A 22,112-nucleotide genomic window follows, 5' to 3' on the forward strand; every position below is an offset into this window, starting at 1 on the left:
TAATATGGCTGTGTTAATTGGCTTTTGTTAATTTATTCCGCAATTGAATTTTGCAATCTCATAACCCAAATAACCACATACCAAATAATAATAAGCAATGTTGTGGACCTAAATTTAGGATTTTGTTTTTAAATTAAAAATATATATTTTTCTTTTTCTGACTATTGTCCTTACAGAAGGGCGGGAGACTTTGCTTTCAGTGCTTAATTAGAAAGTCATAGCCGGGCTTTGCCAATATAGGCCTTAGACCTTAACAATGAGTAGAAAGTCATACCCAGGCTCTGCCAGTATAGGCCTCATACCTTAACCCTGAGTATGAGTTCCGCTTGAAAAGTGACTGAAGAGGTGTGTAGTCAGGTGGTGAATGGAGAAATCTTGTAGCATTTTTAAGCGAAAGCCTCTCATGGCCCTTTCTCTATAATCCAAGCATGAGCTTTGTGTGAGGAAGTAGCTGGCTATTGGGAATGGCTGGACATGCCCACAGAGAGTCCTGCTCTGTGCAGTGCCTGTTTTCATAGCGGCACACAGCAGTGGGTGTGCTTTGGGCACTGTGTCTGCTATTGACAAGAAGGAGTGGAGAACCTGAAGCTTGAGCAGAGCCACCACATTACCTTCAAACAGTATGGGTAGTGGAGCTAGCGTATCCCACCTTCGGTGCCGGCTCATGGTTTTCTGTGTAGATTAATTCCGGCTCACAAGGTCCCGCGGGGCGAGTGGCAAGACAAAGTCATTCATCGCCTCCATCTGCTCTCCACCCAAATGACAAGGTATCAGAGAAACCTCCCTGACCACACAGTGTAAATGCAACCTCCCCATCTCTCGCATTCCCTTTCCTCAGTGCTCTGCCAGAGTTTTCCCTGTAGTTTATTTCCATCCTTTTTTTTTAACTATGAGAATGTATTCAGAAGAGCAGAAGGTGTATTGCTTGATTTTGCTTATATACCCCTTTAAGAACTAGAGCACAGATTTTGCACACTTTTGTTCGCTGTTGTATCCCTAGCGTCTAGACCAGTGTCTTGTATATCAGAATGTTGGCCTCAGAATCATGACCGTTTTATAGTGAGATGGCCACACTTGCAAGAAGTGAAGAGACTTGTTCAGGTTCTTCAGTTTAGTGGCAGAGCAGTTGACTCAGATGATCAGAATTTCTTTTTACTTTTAATATTACGGATTTATCTTAGGAAGACAGATTTTGGTGTACTTGTTGCTGGAAGAGTTTCAATTCAGTGTTCTATTTCTACCAGTAATTCCGTAGGGGTAATTTTGGATGCTTGTGGGCTGTAGGTTCAGTGGAATGACTTCCCTGGAGCAGCAAGTCAGACAGACGTCCTCTCATCAAAGGTTGATGAAGGGGACCTGTGGGTCTGGGGGGAACCACAAGGCAGAGCTCTGAATCCCGGGGAAGAAGCTGTACTGGCATTTCTCCCTCCATTGCAAGTTAAATATGCTGAAACCACCTCAGGCAGTTCCGTAGGGCTGTGAGTGCTGGGCTGTGAGTGCTCACCTGTGCGTTTCTCTGATTCATGTGTCCAGCACAGTGTGCGGGGTCCCCACCTAATCTCCAGGCAGTTGTGAAATCGCTTTTGTATCTTTTTTGTAGTCATTTCCTTTACACTGATAGCCCAGGCTTTACACTGATAGCCCAGGCTTTGCCCACACCACACACAGGGTGGACAGCATGCAGAAGGTATCTTGTGGGGTAGGGGGTGGCGCTTTGGGGGGATACCTTGGCAGCTGGCAGGCTTCTCAAGGTGCCTTGATTGGTCGAGGCTGTGGACCAAGTCAGGGGTTGAGTGAAAAGCAGGGGCAGGGTTAAGAGGAGTCGGAGAGGATCTTCAGAAAACAGCCACCGAAGATTCTGGCTGCCTGAAGGGCACCCAGGGAAGGGCAGGGAGTCGTATGAAGGGACATACCAATCCCTGACTGCCCGGGTGCTTTTTACTCCTCAGGGTTTACATCCTGACCTTCACCTACAGGCTGCTGTTGGTGCCTTAGTGGGGTGGAAGCAGGTTCTGGAACACAGACCTTTGATTTTAAATCTCTGTGGCCGGTAAGGAAAAGTGCTGATCCAAATCAGTGATCCGGTACCTGGAGCTTTGAAGCCAGACACACCTGAGTCGGAATTCCACCTCACCCCTTTCTAGCTGTGTGACCTTTGGCTCGTTTTTCTAATTTCATGGAGCCTCTACTTTCTTTCTGTAAAACAGGGATGTTTTTCTTCATTGTAACTTGGTTGCAATGACTTCCTGTATTATGTATTAAAGTATTTATACACTTCTGTGTGCCAGGAACAATAAATAAATGGATATTTATTAAATATATTTGTTGAGAGAATGAACACACAGTGAGTGCTTCTTTATCGGCCCTTCCTTTGTGGAGTGAGAGAGATTTGTTTATTGATAGGGAGGAGGAGGAGGAGAGGAGGGTGCTGAAAAATAGAGGAAGCATAAAGCTCATCAAAATTTCCCTTTGCCTGTTCTTTTAGTTATGTTATGTGATTATTGCATGGCCTCATTATGCAGAGTAGTCAGGGAAGGTGGTTAGAGCACTGACTTTATCAACTCCACTAGATCTATTTAAGCCTTAGTAAAGCTATAAAACTGCCCTTTTGTTTACTTATTCATGGTCTTTCATTGTGAAACTTATACTGAGAAAGCGATGATGGGTTGAGTGTACAACTCAAAAAGAAATGGTTATATAACACTGAGGAAAACTCATCTGTTTTAATAATATGGTTACTTGTAACTGATGATTTTTAACAAAAGATGATGCTTTGAGGAGGGCATTTTCTGTTTCACATGCCAAGACAAGAGCTCTTTCTATCTCCATTTTTTTTTCTTTTAATTTTGTCAAGATAAATTTTAGATGGACATGGTGTGAGTTTGCATGAGAGTGCTCTGGCTTTGGAAACCTGAGTTGATGGCATGGGTGCATTATTTCTGGTAAGGGATACTATCACATGTAACCTCAAAAGAAAACTCGAAAGGTGGGGTTTCTCTTTCACCTCTTTTTTTTTTTTAAAGGAGGGACAATACAGTTATGCATAGTGAGTAAAATATGAATATACAGCATAGGCAAATTAAGAGCTATGTACAGACTTTGGATACCAGAAGGAAAACAAATGCTGTTGTCAGAGACCACGTGCAGGAAAGGAATATGTCTTCTAAACCGTGCTACTGGCTGCAACACAACAACAGTAGTAGTTTAGGTTCACAAACCAGATTATACTTGTTTTTACAATAGTTCAGGGACACACAAAGCTGCTTACAGTTGACTTTATATGAATAGTGTACATATATGTAGGTTCAAGGGCAGTGTATTTTAGAGTTAGCTTCTTGAAGTGCTGAGAAAGAAGTTAAGAATCAGTTTGAAACCTTAATTGAAGGTTGAGTTGGTAGTGAGTGGAAGGGACCGTGGGTGGATGAGGAGCCCATAATGGAATCTGAATCTCTTTCACCCCTTAATCTCTTGCCTTTTGATTTGTGTATGAAACTTTCAATTTTTTTCTCTAAGCCAATGAGAAGAGTTCAGTTTGAGTGCTTTAGTGATGCTTGAAGTGATATTTCAATATTGAAGTTACACTGTGGATATAATTATGAGGAATCAAGTGTACTGTGAAGTCACATGGGAGAAATGTAGAGAAACTTCTTGGGATTGAGGAAGGGGACCCCACATAATTCTGTGTTTTGTCTTTTGTTCTGGATAAATGCTTAGCCATTATAATAAACAAGCTTTTTATTAAAATCCACTCAGTTATTTTGTGTGTGATGTCTTCTGATGTCGTATGAAATCATTGACTCTTGGGTTCCAGTGCTACATCTGCCCTAGCTTTACAAGGTGTGTTTTTCTTGTGTAACCTGGGTTCCCCACTTGGTCATTAAGAGGCACAGTCCATTGGATTGCCACCTGGGAGGAGCTCCCTTTCTCATTGGTCAGTTAGTGATCTTTTATTTAGTGCTGAATTAAATTATCTTCAAGAGTAGAGTATTTTTAACGTATCTTGACAGAGTCATATGATTGAATTTCATGGTTTGTATTACCATATTGACTAATTACTTGGTTGTTGAATACTGTATTTTTTTAGTGGCTAAAATAAATGAATAACTTTATATGTAAGTTTGCCTATAGTAAAAAATGGGAAATTTTTCTTGCTATTAAACAAAAATTACTGGGTCTTTAGCCAGTTGGGTTTTTCAAGTGAGCAAAGAGCAGCTGCGTATGTGTAGTGAATACTAGTGATAGCTGCTTGCAGAATCTGAAATCTCCATTGTTTTAGATGCTCTGACATGAAGACTTGCCAGTGCCCTTTGACTGTTGATGAAAGAAAGCATGTGCTATTCCTTTTTTCGGACCCTTTAGTTGATGATTTTTTATTTGCCAGTCTCCCTCTTCAAACTTAGTTCCTCACACTTGATGTTGTAGTAGAGACTGCAAGGCTGTTACCACCCTTGGAAGGGGCGCTATCCTTTGTAATGCATCTTCACCAGATGTCTCTAAAACTCTTCTGCCCGTTTTCCCCACCTGACCCACTGCCCAGCCAGATCTTCCCTCCCCCTTTGTCTTAGTCCATTTTGTGCTGCTGTAGTAGACCACCGCAGACTGAGTACTTTAAATGAACAGGAATTTATTGGCTCATGACTCTGGAGGCTGAGAAGCCAAAGGTCGAGGGGCTGGCATCTGATGTCTGGTGAAGGCCTTTTTGCTGCATCATAACGTGGAAGGCATCGCATGGTGAGAGGGAGGGGGAAGGGGACTGAACTTCCCCTTTTATAATAAACTTGCTTTGGACATAACTAACCCACTCTCTTAGACTAACCTTTTTACTCCTCCCTCCTGGCCTTACACCTCTCATGAGGCCCCAGCTCCCAACACTGTTGCATTGTTAATCAAGTTTTCAACACATGAACTTTGGGGACATTCAAACCATAGCACCCTTTTTGAAAGAATTACTCGTAAACTCTCGTGACCGGATTTCTTCTCTTGCACCCTTCATTATCTGCTCATTTAAATTGTCTCCACTTCTCTAACATAGAGGTGATTTTTACTACAGTGATAGCTCCTCGAACTGGAACTGAGCTTGCTGTCTGGTCCCCCCTAGGACAGGTTGCCATCTGTCCTAGAACACAGCACACAGCTGTAAATGACTGAACAAGCATGCAGAGCCCAGATGACTGGGCCCTTTCTTTGTTGGAGTCAGAATATTACTGCCTGACGTAATATTCCCGGAGGCTATCCCTTAATTGCAAAGACTGGATAGTAATTAGTGTTCATAATGATTTCCCTGGGCCATTAAGAAAAGTACCTTTAATGTGCTCAAGAATTCAGGGTTTAGAAAGATTTCCATCCAGATTGGCTCCTTAAAGAAAAAAGATGCGGTGCATAATTTATTTTACTTTCAGTTATCTGCTAACGCAGCTATGCAAAATGACTCATTTATTGGGGAGTGGGTGGTGGCATTAGGTAAAGTCTTACCATATGGTCTATTTTGACTGTTTCATTCTTAATAGAAGTCTACACATTCCCTGCAATTGAGGTATAATTTTCTTTAAAGGGAGTGTTGTTTCAGATAAGGTAGCTGCGACCTAAGAAAGGAATAATTCTATATTGATTTTAAGGTCTTTAGGGAATGGAAGCACTGTCTTATTTGGAAAGTCCCAACTGATAGCACTGACATATTCATGTGCTTTCTTTGCCTGCCTGCTCATCTGCAGCCCTGATCACAGAAGGAAGGGAGAAGTAGATAAGAAATAGTAGTTATGAGGATGAAACGTGCACATATAGGAGCCCTCTCACGTTAGGCTTGGTTTGGGGTCTGGAGGCACGTGATGAGAACAGCAGTGGATCTGTGGGCTCATGTTTCCTTACTCCTGCTCTATTAGGACTCCAGTCTGAAGGGATGATCTAGTACCAACCAGGAGATGTCTAGAAGACCGAGATGTTTCCTGAAGTACTCTGAGCTGTCTCAGGTTGATTACATGCTTTCTTATCTTAGATGGCTCCTGGAGAGCTGTCTGGGTAATATGCTCTCCCACTTAGGTAATTTTGGATTTTTTTGCAGATGCTTTTTGTAAAAGAACACCTATGAGTGAGGCCTATGGTTTTGGGGTTTACAGTGCCCAACCAGTCAAGCTGGTCTTTGCCTTTTGGGTGGTTGGATATGGAAAGAGTGGTCAGTAGATTTCCCAGTGCTGTACTCATGCCATTCAGCTCATAGTCACATAGGTTTCCATATTTGCTAGTAAAAATAAGAAAATTCGGAAAGGGGAGTAGGTTGGAATTGTCAAGTTGAACCGTGGATGGTGTGGATGAGATATTCTGGGGAGAGAATGGACAGACCAGGTTTGGCTTAGCTACTAGTTGAGTGTCCTTCTAGCTTTCTGGGATTTCTTTCTAATCTGTAAAATCACCTATTTTGTTGAAGTAGGCTTGCCTGTCCTTTCAATTCTTGGACATTTCAGAACATAAGCTATGTGTTTTTCTGGAAAAAAAAAAAGGATATTTGTTAGAATTAGAATTTACTTGTTATGAATCTAACCTTCACACACCAAACCCCCAGCTAAGACAGTAAGTTGCATATATAATTGTAATAAATACTATGTAAGTCTGAAAGGGGAAAGAGAACTTGAGTTTGCGACTTTTCTTATAATCTTGAAGAAGTAATTCCCAGACTTCAGAGTGTGTAAGAAATCACTAGAATGCTAGTTTAAAAAGGCATGGATTCCTATACCCCAGTTACACAGTTCTTATGGCCTGGGATAGAGCCTGGAAGTCTGCATGTCACAGGTGAAAGGCAGTGATTTTTGTTACTGAAATTGACATGCCTAATAGAAAAACGCAACATACTTTACCCCCAGTAAATCTTTTAAATCCAAAATATTAACACTCCCAAGCCAACAGCACACCACTAAAAAGTCAACGAACAAATATCAAGAAACAAAGCTTCCCAGTTGGTTGGGAATGAGAAGCAGCCAGGTCTTCTCTCTTCTGTTGCAGGTACACGTCACACCACCATGGAATCTTCTCTTTTGATTTAGTGAGGGAGACTGGTGTCTTCTAGATGTGCAGTGTATGACAAGCTTCTCTCATCCTTGCATGTCTGCAGAAGTGTGACGTGGTTTTGTGACACAGCTTCTAGTCTTGGGGGGAATCATTGTGCTCACCCTTTTTTTCCTGGCCAGTTGCTAACTCAAACCTGTCCCCTTCTGGGATTTGGAAAGGATTGTTTACAGCTCACATCTTGAGAGATCCATGTTCTGTCCTTTGATGATCTTCAGTGCCATCCAGGCATCCTTGAAGGCTCAGCCGCAGCCACCATGGTGGGTCCACCTCACTAGCCCCATAGTGATGTGTCCTTCCTGAACAGCTGCTTTTGCACATGCTGTGAAAGCAGAGCAATTGGTTTCACACTGTCTTCTTTCCTAAGTGTTTGTACTTTAGGGCATGGTATTTCTCTGTGATGCTCTTCGTGTGTGTGTGTGTGTGTGTGTGTGTGTGTGTGTGTGTGTGTGTGTATGTGTGTTTTTAAACACCTCTTTAAATTATAAGCTCCCTGCAGGCAGATTGCCGTGTTTTATCTCCTCAGCAGTGTGGGGCATGTCCTGAGCACTGGTTAAAGTTAGTCTTCAGGTTACTGAGATGTGCATTAATAGGCTTCACTATTAAGCAAATATAAAGCCAATTTCAGGTAATTAATCTCTGGAATTTTTGTTTCAGATTAAACTCAGCAGATAAAAGGAAGCATTAATTTATGATGAGATAAAGATGGGAACAAATAAAAGCCTCTTACAGTTTCAGAAAGCCATGGACCACAGTGGCTTGTGAATGTGTGTACACATGCCTTCATGTTCCCTAAACAATTCCTGTGGGATGTTCTTTCTTTATTCAAGAAGAAAAAGGCCAGGGGTTGAAAATAAGTTTTTATTATTGGTTACTGTATTGCCATGTTTGATTATATCTATTAAAATGTTATAGAATAGTATACTTGGCAGTTCCTATGTAAGTTGGTTAATAGGACATTTGTGGTCATTTTTGTTCCAGGTCCACAGCCTGGTATAGAGAACCAGTCTAGGTGTGACTCTTGAGCTTGTTAACCTAGCCCCCTCTGAGCTTTAGTTTCTCCATCTGTGAGTTGAGGATAATGATACTTGCGTTGTGTGGGGAGTAAACAACAATGCATATAAAATGCTTGTTCACTAACTGCCCCAAGAGTAGGGCCAACATGGTTCCTGTGTCCTGTTCTTACAGTCCCACCTCAGGACTGTAATGCTCTCCGGTGTCACAGGATATGCTTGCTGGAGTTTATGCTGTGTGTGTGCACCCCTCACGAAGGCATTTGTTATTCCTAACTTCTGTGTTTATATTTACCTTACATAGTATCATAAACATCATAAATTTTCCTTGTCTCCTATTTATTCTTAGGCTGTATGAGTACAAAAGTTTTATGATTCTGGAAAAAGGTGAAATTAAGGGAGAAAGCACTATGAATGGAAAAAGTGCTGTTGAGTCACGTGCACTTTCTTGCTAAGATGTGAGGTGGTGGCACCATTTAATAGCAAGGCTCTGTGATGGAAGGTTGGAGGATGAGTGGTGAAACTTTTTGATAGAGTGGTTGGTATTAGACCATCTCTTCAGACTGGAGTCTTGAGGTGAAGGCTCTATTTTTCGTTTCTTGAATTTATTCACTCCTCAGAGTTCCTCTTAATATGGATGAGACAATGGAATTTGCCTCTCAACGAATATATTTAATCATCAAATGTGTTTTAAAGGGATAATTGGAGTTTAGGTAAAGATTATGCAGCATGAAGTTACCTAGCCTTTAGTGATAGTAGAACATTTGAGAAGATAGGAACATTGCCATCTTTTTCTTTATTTCTTTCTTTTTCTTTTTTCTTTTTTGAGTTGGAGTCTTGCTCTGTCACCCAGGCTGGAGTGCAGTGGCATGATCTTGGCTCACTGCAACCTCTGTCTCCCAGATTCAAGTGATTGTCGTGTCTCAGCCTCCCCGAGTAGCTGGGATTATAGGCGCCCGCCACCATGTCTGGCTGATTTTTGTATTTTTAGTAGAGATGGGGTTTCACCATGTTGGCCAGGCTGGTTTCGAACTCCTGACCTGAAGTGATCCGCCTGCCTTGGCCTCCCAAAGTGCTGAGATTACAGGTGTGAGCCATTGCACCCGGCCGGCATCTTTTTCTTTTGGGATTTAAAAGCCTCCTTTTGAATGCTGTTTCTTCTACCTCTAGGCTCCTCTCTATGGGCCAGGGGCAGATTTCATTAGAGGCAGACAAATAGGCCGCCATAGTGCCCTGCATTTAAAACCATGTGGGATGGGTTTTCTAGTGTGATGGTTTTTCGAGTGTGAGGTGGCAATTTTGACTTGGTTAGAAACATAAAGAAAGTTGAAAATCAGGCCATTTTCTTCAGCTTGGACCTCTATTAAGAATAGTTTGAGTTTTCTTCTTAAAAAAAAAAAATACATTTTTCTGAAATTTAAAGACTAAAAATGAACCAGAAACTAAGAAGATTGCTCTATCAAAGGGGATAACGGTTCTGGTTATTTGAGCCATTCAAGCTACGTGAAATGATGTTGATTGGAAGAAAAATTTTAATTCTAAATCATGCTATGTCTGCTAACCCTTAAAAGCATAGAGGGGAAGTAACTTAAGCTGTTCCTTTGAAAACAAAATATTTTGATAGAAATTTGACGAGTTAGTAGAAACAGTAGGAGTCCCTCTCTTGAAGTATGTATATAAAATCACTGTGGAAAGGGGATCCTGCTGCCATTGTATCGTGGGCAGATAACTGAAGAAAATTCAAAGTTTCTCATCTGTAGAACAGGCTAGTGACCTGCTTTGTTGCCCTCATAGGATTTTTTAGGATCCGTTGAGAAAATAGATGTGAATAGTATTTGGGGGCTTTTAAATCACTAATTGTCTTATAAACACATTAATGTTTACATGGTACTGTGTAAATAAAGCAAACCATGAATCTTTAATCTCTGCCATCTGGCATTTTATATTTATTTTATCCCTGGATGGGATACTGTGCCCAAGAAATGTAGATAATAGGACAAGAGAGTAACATTCATAAATGGATGCTAGGTATGTATGTTTAATACTGACCAAGTAATTTACTGGCATATTTAAAGAATGGATGATACAAGGGAAAAAAAAGACCCTGTTAAATATTAAGTTCAAAATCTCTCCATGCACAAGTTAGGTGTTTGAGTGACCCAACATCAGGTGGGTCCAGAGTGATCCAGTAATCCAGAGTTAGGTGAAGGAACATGATTTATTGCTCATCTTCAGTGAGTAGGCTGGATGAAGCAGCCCTTAAGAAACATTATAGAGGCCAAAATGGGATGATATAATAGATGTCTAGCCCCAAACATCAGTGAGTAATGCCTTTTCCTGTGTCCTTAAGTTCCCAGCATAATGCAGTCCATTTATGGTTACGTGCATTTTCATTTTCTCTTTAAATACCCTTCAGGTGGTATGAAGGAGGGTCGTGTGTCGTAGCTAAAGAGATGCCAGGAGAGGTGTGGTAAGGGTCTCCCTTGTGAGTTGGGCCACCCAGCTAGCGCAGGCTTAAGCTTGTAGCCCACCCTGAGAGGAGAGTCAGTATATTCCCTCTTGGGTAGTGTTGAATAAATCACAGGCAAACTTTTATCCTTTAAAAAACTCTTGGTGTAGCTTCCTTAGCACACAATTATATGAATATTAACATTCAGTACATTGAGTCCTGGCTTTAGTTTTTCTCCCAAGACTATTTTGCTGGCCATTTTGGTTCCTTTACACAAAGGTGACCCATCTCAGCAGGTAGATGATTACTATTAGTTTCAAATTTAGAAGTTTGCTTTTTTTTTTTTTTTTTGAGACAGAGTCTCACTCTGTCACCCAGGCTGGAGTGCAGTGGCACGATCTCAGCTCACTGCAACCTCCACCTCCTGGGTTCAAGCAGTTCTCCTGTTTCAGCCTCCTGAGTAGCTGGGATTACAGGTGCACGCCACCACACTGGGCTAATTTTTGTATTTTTGGTGGATTCGGGGTTTCACCATGTTGGTCAGGCTGGTCTTGAACTCCTGACCGCAGGTGATCCACCTGCCTTGGCCTCCCAAAGTTCTGGGATTATAGGCGTGAGCCACTTCACCTGGCCTTTTTTTTTTTTTTTTTTTTTTTTTAAATAGAGAAGTACATTATTTTAGCACCTTATTCCCTCCCCTTATATTGGCCGTTCCTTTCAAAAATTAGAAATGGGCCTACATTGACTACATTTGAGACAATTGCAGTCTGCAAGGAGAAAGGAGCAAGGAAATCAGCATGGGCCTTTGTTGGAGTGGAATGAGGATGAATCCCTGCCAAGAGCCCACTGGGTGTCAGGGTCAGGGCTAGGGCCTTATAGACTCTCTGCACTTTATCTACCACCTGCCTGACTCTAGAACGGGGGCGAAGCACCTGAACATGGGGTTGGAAACTCCTAGAACTTAAGCAACTTTCCTGAGGAAATAGAGTGATGGGGTGATGGACAAGGGAAAGAGAGCTCAAAGCTGCCTGGGTCCCAGATTAATTTTTCCCGGTACAGTGTCTTGTTTGGAAGGAGGAAGGCAGAATTCTTAGATGATTTTCTGGTTTAAATTTAAAATGGATCTAATTTGGAGACCTAGTAAGTGATAATGAAGACTGATGCTGTCACATGGTCTGGCCTCATCACAAAAATAATTGATTAGTTTTTAGTTCCTGATACTCTATTCCCTTAGTAAGGGAAACTCATGTTTTTTATAAAGCAGATGCTGAGTGAATTCACAGTTCTCAGCTTTTATGCCACTTTCTGACTAAGTCTTGAGGATACACACTTGTGGTCTTGAGTTCAGGCATAGAGGGAAGCATAGACCATTTTCTGTTGCTCCTTATGGCTTTATTTATGTTAAGATTTGTTTGAAAAAAGAAAAAAAAAGATACTACTCTACAAATGTCTGAGGAGGCTTTTTCATAGACCCGTGGATTTTCTTGATTTGTAGGGATCTTAGGTGTTACCATATCAGATACTCAGAAGACCCTTCCATCCCCAACATTTTACTAACACATTCCCAATGCAGCATACTTAATTACCCTCTTGAAAAGAAGGAAAGCCAGGACAGTGCGTGTGACATTTTCCCTCATCATTTGGTTTCTGTCAGCGAGAAATATGCTTTAGTAATTTGGAAATAAACTCACTGCAGGGGGTGAATAACAGGTTTGAAGGTTGGTTAGTTGCCAAGGAGATGAACTTTGTACGCTTATGTGGAAAGTATGAGAGGATCACTTAATACTATATCCTCTGAAATTCTACTCTTTCTTCTTGGGTTCAAGAAAATCATCATTTGGTTTTAGGTTGTGTTGGCAGTCACAACTATAGGAGCTATCATTAATTTAGGGAAACAAGGTTCCAGGGTTGTGCTTGACCACTGACCATGTGCCACACAATGTTCTTTGTGCCCCATTTATTGTACACAGAAGCCCTATGAAGTGGGCACTACTATGATCTCACTTATATAGATAGGAGCCTGAGGCACACCAAGCGGTGTCTTACCCAGGTACAGTTACTCAGTGTCATAGTTGTAATACAGTGTCATTTTCATAGAGTTGCTTTGTCCAAGTTGTAACTTGAGTTCCTACACAGACTCTCCTCAGATTTAAAGTTTCAAAGTTCACAACTCTTTAAGTCATGAGACAGAAGAGGGACAGGCTTTTGGAAAATATGGGGATGTTCTTTCTGTTTTACATCTGTTGCAGAAGGACCATTTCTCACAAAGTTGTTAAGTAGATCATACTCAGCATATCTGGATGCTCTTTGCTACTGGCCTGAGAAATGACCAGCAGGGCATTGCAAAGAGTGGGTAGAGAGTAACAAGACTGACAGTAATTAAACCCAGTACTCCTCATCTGGGTGAAAGGAAAATGATATCAAGTATGTCTGGTATCTAGTGATATAAATGGGTTATAGGATTTTAGATTCCAGGTGACGCATTATAATACAACTGTAAGAAACCTATCTCCCTCATCCCCCCGACTTCTTTATACACTTAAAAAAAATCCCAGAATTTTAAAGAAGTGTATAAAGAAGTTGGTGGGAGGAGGGAAATAATTTTAAAAAATGAATTTGTTTGATAGTTTCGTCATGTTATGCTTTAGCTTGTTTCTTTCTTGCAGTCCCTACATTGGGACTGCAGGAGAGCTTCAAAGAAGACTTTCAGTGTAATTCTTGTGAAATAAAGTAATGGGTATTGGGAATACACAGGGAAAAATTACAGTTATCCATTTTTGACAATACAAAGTCTAGAGGGTTTTTTGGGGGTCATTTTTTTTTTCCTGTAGCAAGTTAAGAAGGAAAGGATGGCCAACATGATTTGTAGAAAAAAAAAGTTTCTTTGAGATAGTGTTATGTAAATTAAACCTGTGAAGGAAAGAAGTGTAAAATATAGGAAAATATAAAGAAAAAGTTAAATCCTTAGAGAAAAAAAAAGTTTCTTTGAGATAGTGTTATGTAAATTAAACCTGTGAAGGAAAGAAGTAATTGATGCTTTATCAAAAACTCATTTGTTCAACGAATTGTCTTGCTTATTAAATGTGGTTCATTATAAACCATATTGTTATATTGGAGAGCACAGGACTATTTCGTCATCACTTTTGGTTAGTCAGAGATAAGTATAGATGAGATACGATTTGTTGGAAACTTCAGCCATTTTGTTCTAATGATTGTGCAAAAAAATTGGTGCTGATTTTTGATCTGTTTTTTCTGTTTTTCAGGGTCGACATGTTAAAACGGGTCAGTTGGCAGCCATCAAAGTTATGGATGTCACTGAGGTAAGATTGAGTCACACACGTTTTTAAATAATGTTAGATGGAAGACAAAGATTCCCCCAACAACATAGAGTATTACTCTGTTTGGAAAATCTGATTACTTGAACAAATTGCCCTCCTGTGACATTGTGGCTTCATAGGTCCAGTGGACTAGTTGGCCTAAATTGTAGTACACGGTCTCCAAGTAACTAAAAGGCAGTAGCATTTTCTCAAAACACACGCAGTGCACACACACATCTGAGTGATGTCATCCTTGGCAACGTAATGGGACATAATTGGAAACATCTTCTCTAATGGAAAAGAAAAAATTTGAAAAGGGATCATGGAGGTCACATGAATAGGGAGATTGAGGGTTTCGAGTGGAGAAAAGCTTCTCTAGGGTATTAGGCCACATTTGTGCCATTTCTTTTATTTTTAACATGGGGGAGGAAAACAGACCCAGCCAAGTTCCCAGAGGTTGGAAAACAGAAACATCTGCTAGAATGCTGAGCAGATTGTTGGCAAAATTTAGTAGCAAAAAATAGTTCTTGAAATGGTCGCATGAGGATTTACTGTGCAGCTTTAGATGGGAAAGAGGAGAACGTGACCGAGACAGAAAGTAAGTGTACGTGTGCCCGTGTGTGTGCATGTAATATATGCACGAGCCCATATTTAAATTCTTTAAAAATAGTAATAGGTTATAATGAACTAAATCCATTTCATTTTAAATTATTTTTATCTGAAATTTTACTTTATGCTCATGTTTGCCCCTAACTTGCCTAGTTATGAGTAGGATTCAATATCATATTTCACAGATTCTAGAAATAGAGTTCACTAGCAGCATTGGAGATGTGGGATAACTTTAAATCCAGCCATAATTTCCCCAAGTCTGGGGTCTGTCAAGGGAGATAATGGCTAACCTGATCTCTAGTGTGCTATCCAGAGAGCAAAATCTCCTCCTTTGCCTTGCTCTCTGCTGGGTCTCTGACAACATGGTCATCTTCAGCATGGGTATTTGTCAGTAAGAATTGGAAAACACTGTTGTCTCTGGACCACAGGACAACTGATAGAGCCTTCCATAAGTATTTGAAGATGTGACATTTTATGAGGTGACCACTCTCTTTTCTCTGTTAAAGAGAATAATGGGTACTTTAAAATGAAAATGTACCGTTGCTTAGTTGAATGGCCAAAAGATTCTCCTTGACATACTCTGATGTAGACTATTCTGTTGTATTATAGTGATCCTATCTTGGTGTACAGCTCAGTGGGAAATTGGATGCTTTCCAATAAAATATTATTTTAAGATGATTTTACATTTTACTGAAGGAATAGTAACTTCTTGCTTATTATAATTTAAATACAGTAGTTGAACTATTTATGAAGTACCCTCTTTGTGAATGGAATGATCAATACCACCTTCCTACCAGAGTCTCCATTCCGAATGCTGTGCATCTTGCCGGTGCTGTGTTGGGGGTGGTGTTGCTGGAAAATACGGTCTTTGCATATTTATTAACACACTTTTTGACTTGTTTACTGGCAGACTTGTAGGTACAATTTTAAATGTAATCTTTTGGAATTTTATGAACTGAGAGTTCACTCTTGTAGTGTCATTCAACCTGTGCTGCCTCCCCTGACACAGCTGTTGTGGCCGGTCAGGATACGTCCTCTTTCACATCTCTAATGGAATCTAAATGTGGTTTGCCTTCTCTGTAGAGCTCTTCTTCACCTAAGCCTGGCTCTGATTATAAGTGTGCAATATGTGATCACTGTAAAAAAAAGAAGTGTAAAATATAGGAAAATATAAAGAAAAAGTTAAATCCTTATACTTACTGCCACCTTCTCCTCCTTCTCCTCCTCCTCCTCCTCCTTCTTCTTCTTCTTCTTCTTCTTTCTTCTTCTTATTTTTTGAGATGGAGTCTCACTCTGTCACCCAGGCTGGAGTGCTGTGGTGCAATCTCTGCTCATTGCAACCTCCACCTCCTGGGTGCAAGCAGTTTTCCTGCCTCAGCATCTGTAGTAGCTGGGATTACAGGCTCCCACTGCCACCTCCAGCTAATTTTTGTATTTTAGTAAGACAGGGTTTCACCATATTGGCCAGGCTGGTCTTGAACTCCTGACTTCAAGCAATTCACCCGCCTCAGCCTCCCAAAGTGCTGGGATTACAGGTGTGAGCCACCGCGTCTGGCCCTCTGCTACCTTATGATAGCTGTTGTTAGTGCTTCGGTGTATTTCCTTTCAATCATGTTTCTGTGAACATAGCTATAAAATACATACCGATATGTGTAATGGATGCTTTTGTATCCCACTTTTGTTGAGTTGTGTACAAAAGGTATTTTCTTGCCTGAAAAATCAGGCAATGTTGGACACATGCATGATATAAGTAGTTTTGGGACTCCTTTAAAAGCAATGATTGCAAAACCCATGTATTCAGGTAAAATGAAAACCAGATGGTGAGTCCTCAAATAAGTATTATACAAACACAATCAACTATTTACCATATTGTCCATGTTTCTTGTGTGCTGTTTTCATACAGTGACCTTTGCTGTAGCATGGGGCACAGTCATTGCCCATAGTAAGTGTTGCTTATGGATAGAGGGCCATGTACAGCAGGCAGCCTGGAAAACATGCCCTTGCCAAGCCTGCATGTCAAAGCTCCTCTTAGCTCCTCTTGTGCAGTTGTAGGCAGTTGCCTGGCTGGGACCTGGGAGCAAGTGGGGAGCAGGCTGAGTGAGAGAGATTTTGCAGCATGTGCTTCTGGTTCCAACTCCAGCAGGAGGGGCTGTTGGAGCGGGTTCTCTTGATGAGAACAGGACTCTTCATGGTGTGTTTTTTTTTTTTTTTTTTTTTTTTTTTTTTTTTTTTACCTCCACTTAGTTTCATCTCAGGAGCAAAAAGGTGCAAATACTTGTTTTTGGGAAAAATCACAGATTTGTTCTGACTCTTTAGGTGAAAGTGAGAGGCAGTTACCAGGCCACCAGTTATTCCTCAGGCCCAGAAGGCAAGAATTGCAGCAGGTGTGGGAAATTGAATGGTGTGGCTGCTCTTCTCCCGAGCTGTCAGTTGTTGGCAGGCTGAATGAATCTAGCTCTAGAGCTGGCTGCAGACAATGCAAAGATGTGGGCGCACTTCACTTGCTTTACTTGATTATGTGAATCTGGAAAACAGAACCAGCTGAGAATTACAGATTTCATCCTGGGGTGAGGTGACAAGGGACTATGGAGGAAACCAAGGGGTCTGGAAGTGGGGAGGCATTTATTTGCAAGAGATGTCAAGTTCTCTTCAAATTTTGTGTGTGAGTACTTTAGCTGTATTAAGAATTGACTATCCTTAGGATTTTGAAAGGCTCTTTTTAGGGAAAGCATGTCTTTTATCTGATTGGTTTTGGGAAGGGTTTAAGGAACAGATTAAGGATGTGCTCAAAGTGGATAGTATTAGGACAGCAGATCTATAATGTGGTTTGTTTTTGTTTTTGTTTTAAATAATGACAGAGGATTTACAGAAAAATGTATAGGGAGGTCTCATGTACTGTTCATTCAGTTTTCCTGATAAAATCTTGCATAACTATAGTACAATATTATAACTTAAGTACATGCACAAAACAAAGCAAGGCAAATGATTGCTTTTACCAGTGATTGCTCAACTTGGAGTTCATAAACTCTTTGAGTGAGGTTTGTCTCTGAGAACAGAATTTTATTTTGCATTTTAATAGTGTCTCCTAACTTTTTATTATGAAAAAGTTCATACATCCACAGCTGTTGAAAGAATGAACACTCTCGGCTCTTCACTTATATTCAACATTTGTTAACATTTTGTTTGTGTGTGTGTACTGTTATTGAAAATAATTACAGCTATCACCATGACACTTCACCTGAAAATACTTGAGCATGCTTGTCTTAAAGACAGTCTTCTACGTATCATAAAATTTTACCTAATGTTCAGCCTACATTCACATATCTTTGCTTCTGCCAAGAATGTTTTTATAACTCTTTTTGAATCATAGTCCAGGTTTATGCACTATACGTAGTTATCGCTTATTTTTAAGCAGTAAGTTTCTCTTTACTTTCCTGCCTCCATTTTTATTTTATTTTATTTTTTTAAAGAAAATTGACTTTTGTAAGAATTTAGCCAGATTGTTTTGTAAAGTATCCTGTATTCTGGATTTGATGGTTTCCTCATGTTATGCTTTAACTTGTTCCTTTCTCTCCTATATTTCCTGTAAACTGGAAATATGTTGAGAGGTTTGATTAGATGCAGATTAAATATTTTTTGGCAAGAACACCTCAGTGGTGGTATTGGGTACTTCATATTGCCTCACGTCAGGGGGTATGTCAGTTCTAGGTGAAGCCCACTTCACTCATAGCCTTCCCATTATTAGTGAAGCCAAGTTGGGTCACTTGGAGGTGACTGCCAGCGTTCTCCACCATAAGGGTGCATTATTAGTTTTACATTTCCTAAGTAATCTATCTCCAGGGTGATACTTTGGCACTGTGTGAATATTCTGTTCATGAGCAACCTTTCAACTAATGGCTTTGGCATTCATTTAATGATTCTTGCTTAGGTTAGTTATTATTGCAAAATGATGATTTTACGTTCTTCCTTTTGTATTTATTAGTCAACAACAGTATGTAGAAGAGTTTCCTACCTACCCCTTCCCTTCTCTCTTTGTCTGGATATTCCTGTGGACATGAGTGGTTTCCATCAGTTACAGCTGTTATTATTACATAATCAAGTTGTACCATATTTGCCAGTGAGAGCGTTTGACATGAACCCAATGGGCCCCCAGTGGAGTCTGTGGCCTTTTGACGTGCCACTATTAGTTTTTGAGTACTTCCTTGTTTTCTGGAACAAGTAGATATTTGAAACTTACCTACCAAGACATGGAATACTCTCCTCTGAGGAGCCTTAGTTCTGTTGAGTGGGAAATATATTTGGAGACTAATATCTGGATGCTAAGTATGCTCATTGCTACTGAGGTATTACTGCTTCTAGGCCCTTTGAGTAGACAGAGCTAAGAAGTACATTTTTTCAAAAACCAGAATTTCTTAATTTCTTCTGTCTTGTATATCTTATATTTCTTTGTCTTTTCTCTTATACTGAAAATATATAAAACAACACATTTTTATGTTCCTGATAAAACAACTCATTTTTATGTTCAGTGAATATAAAGTTCACAGTATTATAATAATATTACTACTTAAAATAGACATGGAGGGGAGAAGTTTAAGATTTTTCTGAAGTTATTTTGGCCCTTTGCTTTGGATAAATCAAGGACAAACATTTCTTAGGTTAATGCACAGAGAACAGAGGCAAACTTACTATGTGGTGTTTTATGTCAGATGGGGATGAAACGGTGCTCTTTGGAATGAATGATGTTTGACTGCATTTCATCAGCACTGAGTAGCAGAGCTGCATCCAATCTAGTCTTCTGGCCTGTCCAGTGGCCTTTCCAACATGTGGTCCTTTTTCTCAGCCACTCGGGCATAGGATGCTGTTAAAGCAGGGGATTCTCAAAATGTAGCTATTGGACCAGCAGCTGCTGTGAGTACTTGAAAACTTGTTAGAAATGTAGCCTCTGGTTCCATCCCAGATTACTGCATCAGAAACTCTGGACTGGAGCCCTCCAAAAAATTCTAATGCACCTTCAAGTTTGAAACCCCCTGCTTTAATGGAGCCTTAGGAAAGAAAGAGCCCACTCCCTTCTGTCTGTTGGTGAAGAACTGCAGCTCAGAGACGCTAATACTTCCTGCTTAGGAGTACATTGCTAATTAGACACTGCAGGAATTAGAACCTGGATCTTTGATTCCCTACTTACTGTACTTGTGAAAGTATAACCATTTCAAACATCAGGTTTTTAAGTAAGCTTGTTGAGTGAGCTGGTTGGATCTGAAATTTAAAGGATAGATGGATCTTGACCACACTTCTCCTTTTTAAAATTTGTTTTTAGCAGATTTGTCAGAGCAGACTTTCTTTCAGTGTTAAGACTACAGTGTCTGTGAATGGTAATTCTGTCATATTACTTAGGGATTGGGAAGATATTGGGCATGATGTCTTTTGGGAGCCAGTTGGCAGATTGAGCATCTTCCAGTATTCCTAGCACCATGTTCCATGGATATGTGGAAGTAAAAGCTGTGTAAAAGCCCTTCCTAGAGCAGCCAAGTAAGAATCTGGCCTCTGCCTGTCATTATATGTGGAAAGGCAAGAGCCATACAAGAAGCTAAGCAATATATGTCACTTCTGATGGACAGATTTTTGAATGCCTTCTGAGCTCTGACCACGCATGGGCAGGACACCTTGCTCTCAGGGAGTTCATGCTCTGGTACGAGGGAGTAAAACAAGCATATTCCATTGATAACACAAGGCCATGTAACACTGAACAATTTTACCCTTTTCATTTGGAGGGGAGCACAATGTAATGAATGTGTTGGTCTTGTCTAGACTGAAAATAAAAACAAAAGGAAGGGAAGGAGAGATCTCTTGGCCTGTGGGACCTATTGTTCTATTCTGTTATTCCTCAGAGGCCAGCTAAATGCTACAGGCCTTACAGCTTCGTACTGGCTTCTTCTGTTTTAGGGAGCTGGTGGCACTTTCTCCCTGTGCTTTGCATGACTCTGGCAGACTTACCACAGGATCATTCAACGTTGTCAGGGTGAGCCAGAAATGTTACCAGTTTTTGACAGTCTGTATCCCCCTCCTGCACCGCCCCCTCCCTCCTTATCTTCTTCTTTTCCCTTAGCTACTGAGAGAAAAACTAATGTGCCACGTTTGTGGGATGCTAAATTTCCTCGTCTGGTATTTTCTTACCTTAAACAACTTTTAACCTGATTTGAATGATCTTTGATTAAATTTTAACTTCCCAATTTGGGTTGATTTCCTTACTCAGCCTTGTGTAGATAGATAAAAGGCCACAAGTTTATTTATTTATTTATTTTTTAAATACTGGTACAAGACAAGACCTTGAAGAAAAGCTCTTAAAATCAGTTAAAATCAACTACATTTTATTTAATTATTGATTTATTTTAACAAGTATAGTGATTTTGAGAACTAATAGTTCCACTGTATCCTCATATATTACAGCAGTTTTTTTCAACCTTCCGTTTTTTTCACTGTCTCCTCCCTACGAAGCTTTTTAAAACATTCTTTTAGTGTTTTTTTTTTTTTTTTTGGAGACCAAGGTCTTACTCTGTTGCCCAAGCTAGAGTGCAGTGGCACAAGTCTAGCTCATTGTACCTCAAATTCCTAGACTCAAATGATCCCCCCCCATCTCAGCCTCCTGAGTAGCTGGGACTACAGGAGTGTGCCACCTATAATAATTTTTTTTTTTTTTTGAGAGATGGGGTCTTGCTGTGTTGCCCAGGCTGGTCTCGAACTCCTGGGCTCAAGCAATCCTCATGTCTCGGCCTCCCAAAGTGCTGGGATTTACAGGTATGAGCCACAGCACCCGCCCTTCTAATCATTCCCTGTGAAATTGTAATAGTACAGATACACTGTATATCTGTATATAACTGTATATATGTTTATGTACTGTATATATGTCTTAAAAGTAGTAAATTTTCTTGAGGACAGTATCACCCCATTGAGAACACTTGGTGTAGAGTAATATAAAAATACAAAATACGAAAATTCTCTCTTGCTGTTTTAACCCATTTAATAAGTCAGTAAGCAGAGGAAGGTTAAGACTAGGTTAGCTTTATGCTTCTGATGTTTTACATTTTTCATGTTGAAAAGTCTTCACTTTATTTATGGATGACGACTGTTGGAATTCAGAGAGGTGCTTGACCTGTCTAAAGTCACAATAGAGTCCTGGACTTGCTTTTATTACACTACATCTCCCAGTTCACTACAGGAGTGTAGCAGTGGTATTCTGTATTTGGGTTTTAAAGTAGTGGTGCCTAACAAGATGCAATGCTATATAAGTAGTAAACACTCAAATATTTGATGAATTAAATAGGGTGTTCCATTTTTGGTGGTTGCATGAGTTCCGTGCACTTGGAGAAAACATAGTAGATACACACTATTGGTTTCATTGTCCAAGAAAACAGTCTTCTATTGCAATATTTATAATTTTCCATGTCATTCTCATCTTTTATAATCACAAATATTTACATTTTAGATGCTAACATTAATCATAAATAACAGCAAGACCTCTTTCTTACTTTCACACTTAAATTTCATCCCTCTAGGAAAGAAAATTATTGGAGTGGTTAGGAGTGAGTACATTTCTGGGTTTCATTTTTAGAATTGTCACTGAACTAATAAAAATGATTTAATCTTTTGCTCATCTTTCCCAGGAGCATAAAT

At 40.1% G+C, this 22,112-nt stretch overlaps 1 protein-coding gene across 50 annotated transcripts in view; it reads left to right on the forward strand.

The window, feature by feature from the left end:
• The window catches only part of MAP4K4 (mitogen-activated protein kinase kinase kinase kinase 4), a 193,605-nt gene that overhangs the window by 78,828 nt on the left and 92,665 nt on the right, over positions 1 to 22,112 (forward strand). For all 50 annotated transcript variants that reach the window (XM_063695632.1, XM_063695635.1, XM_063695646.1 and 47 more), the window contains one exon: positions 13,782 to 13,838. In XM_063695632.1, coding sequence (XP_063551702.1) covers positions 13,782 to 13,838 — 57 coding nt within the window. The remainder of the gene's footprint in view (positions 1 to 13,781; positions 13,839 to 22,112) is intronic.

The sequence above is a fragment of the Gorilla gorilla genome, chromosome 12 (assembly GCF_029281585.2).
Source record: "Gorilla gorilla gorilla isolate KB3781 chromosome 12, NHGRI_mGorGor1-v2.1_pri, whole genome shotgun sequence".
NCBI classification, from domain to species: Eukaryota; Metazoa; Chordata; class Mammalia; order Primates; family Hominidae; genus Gorilla; species Gorilla gorilla.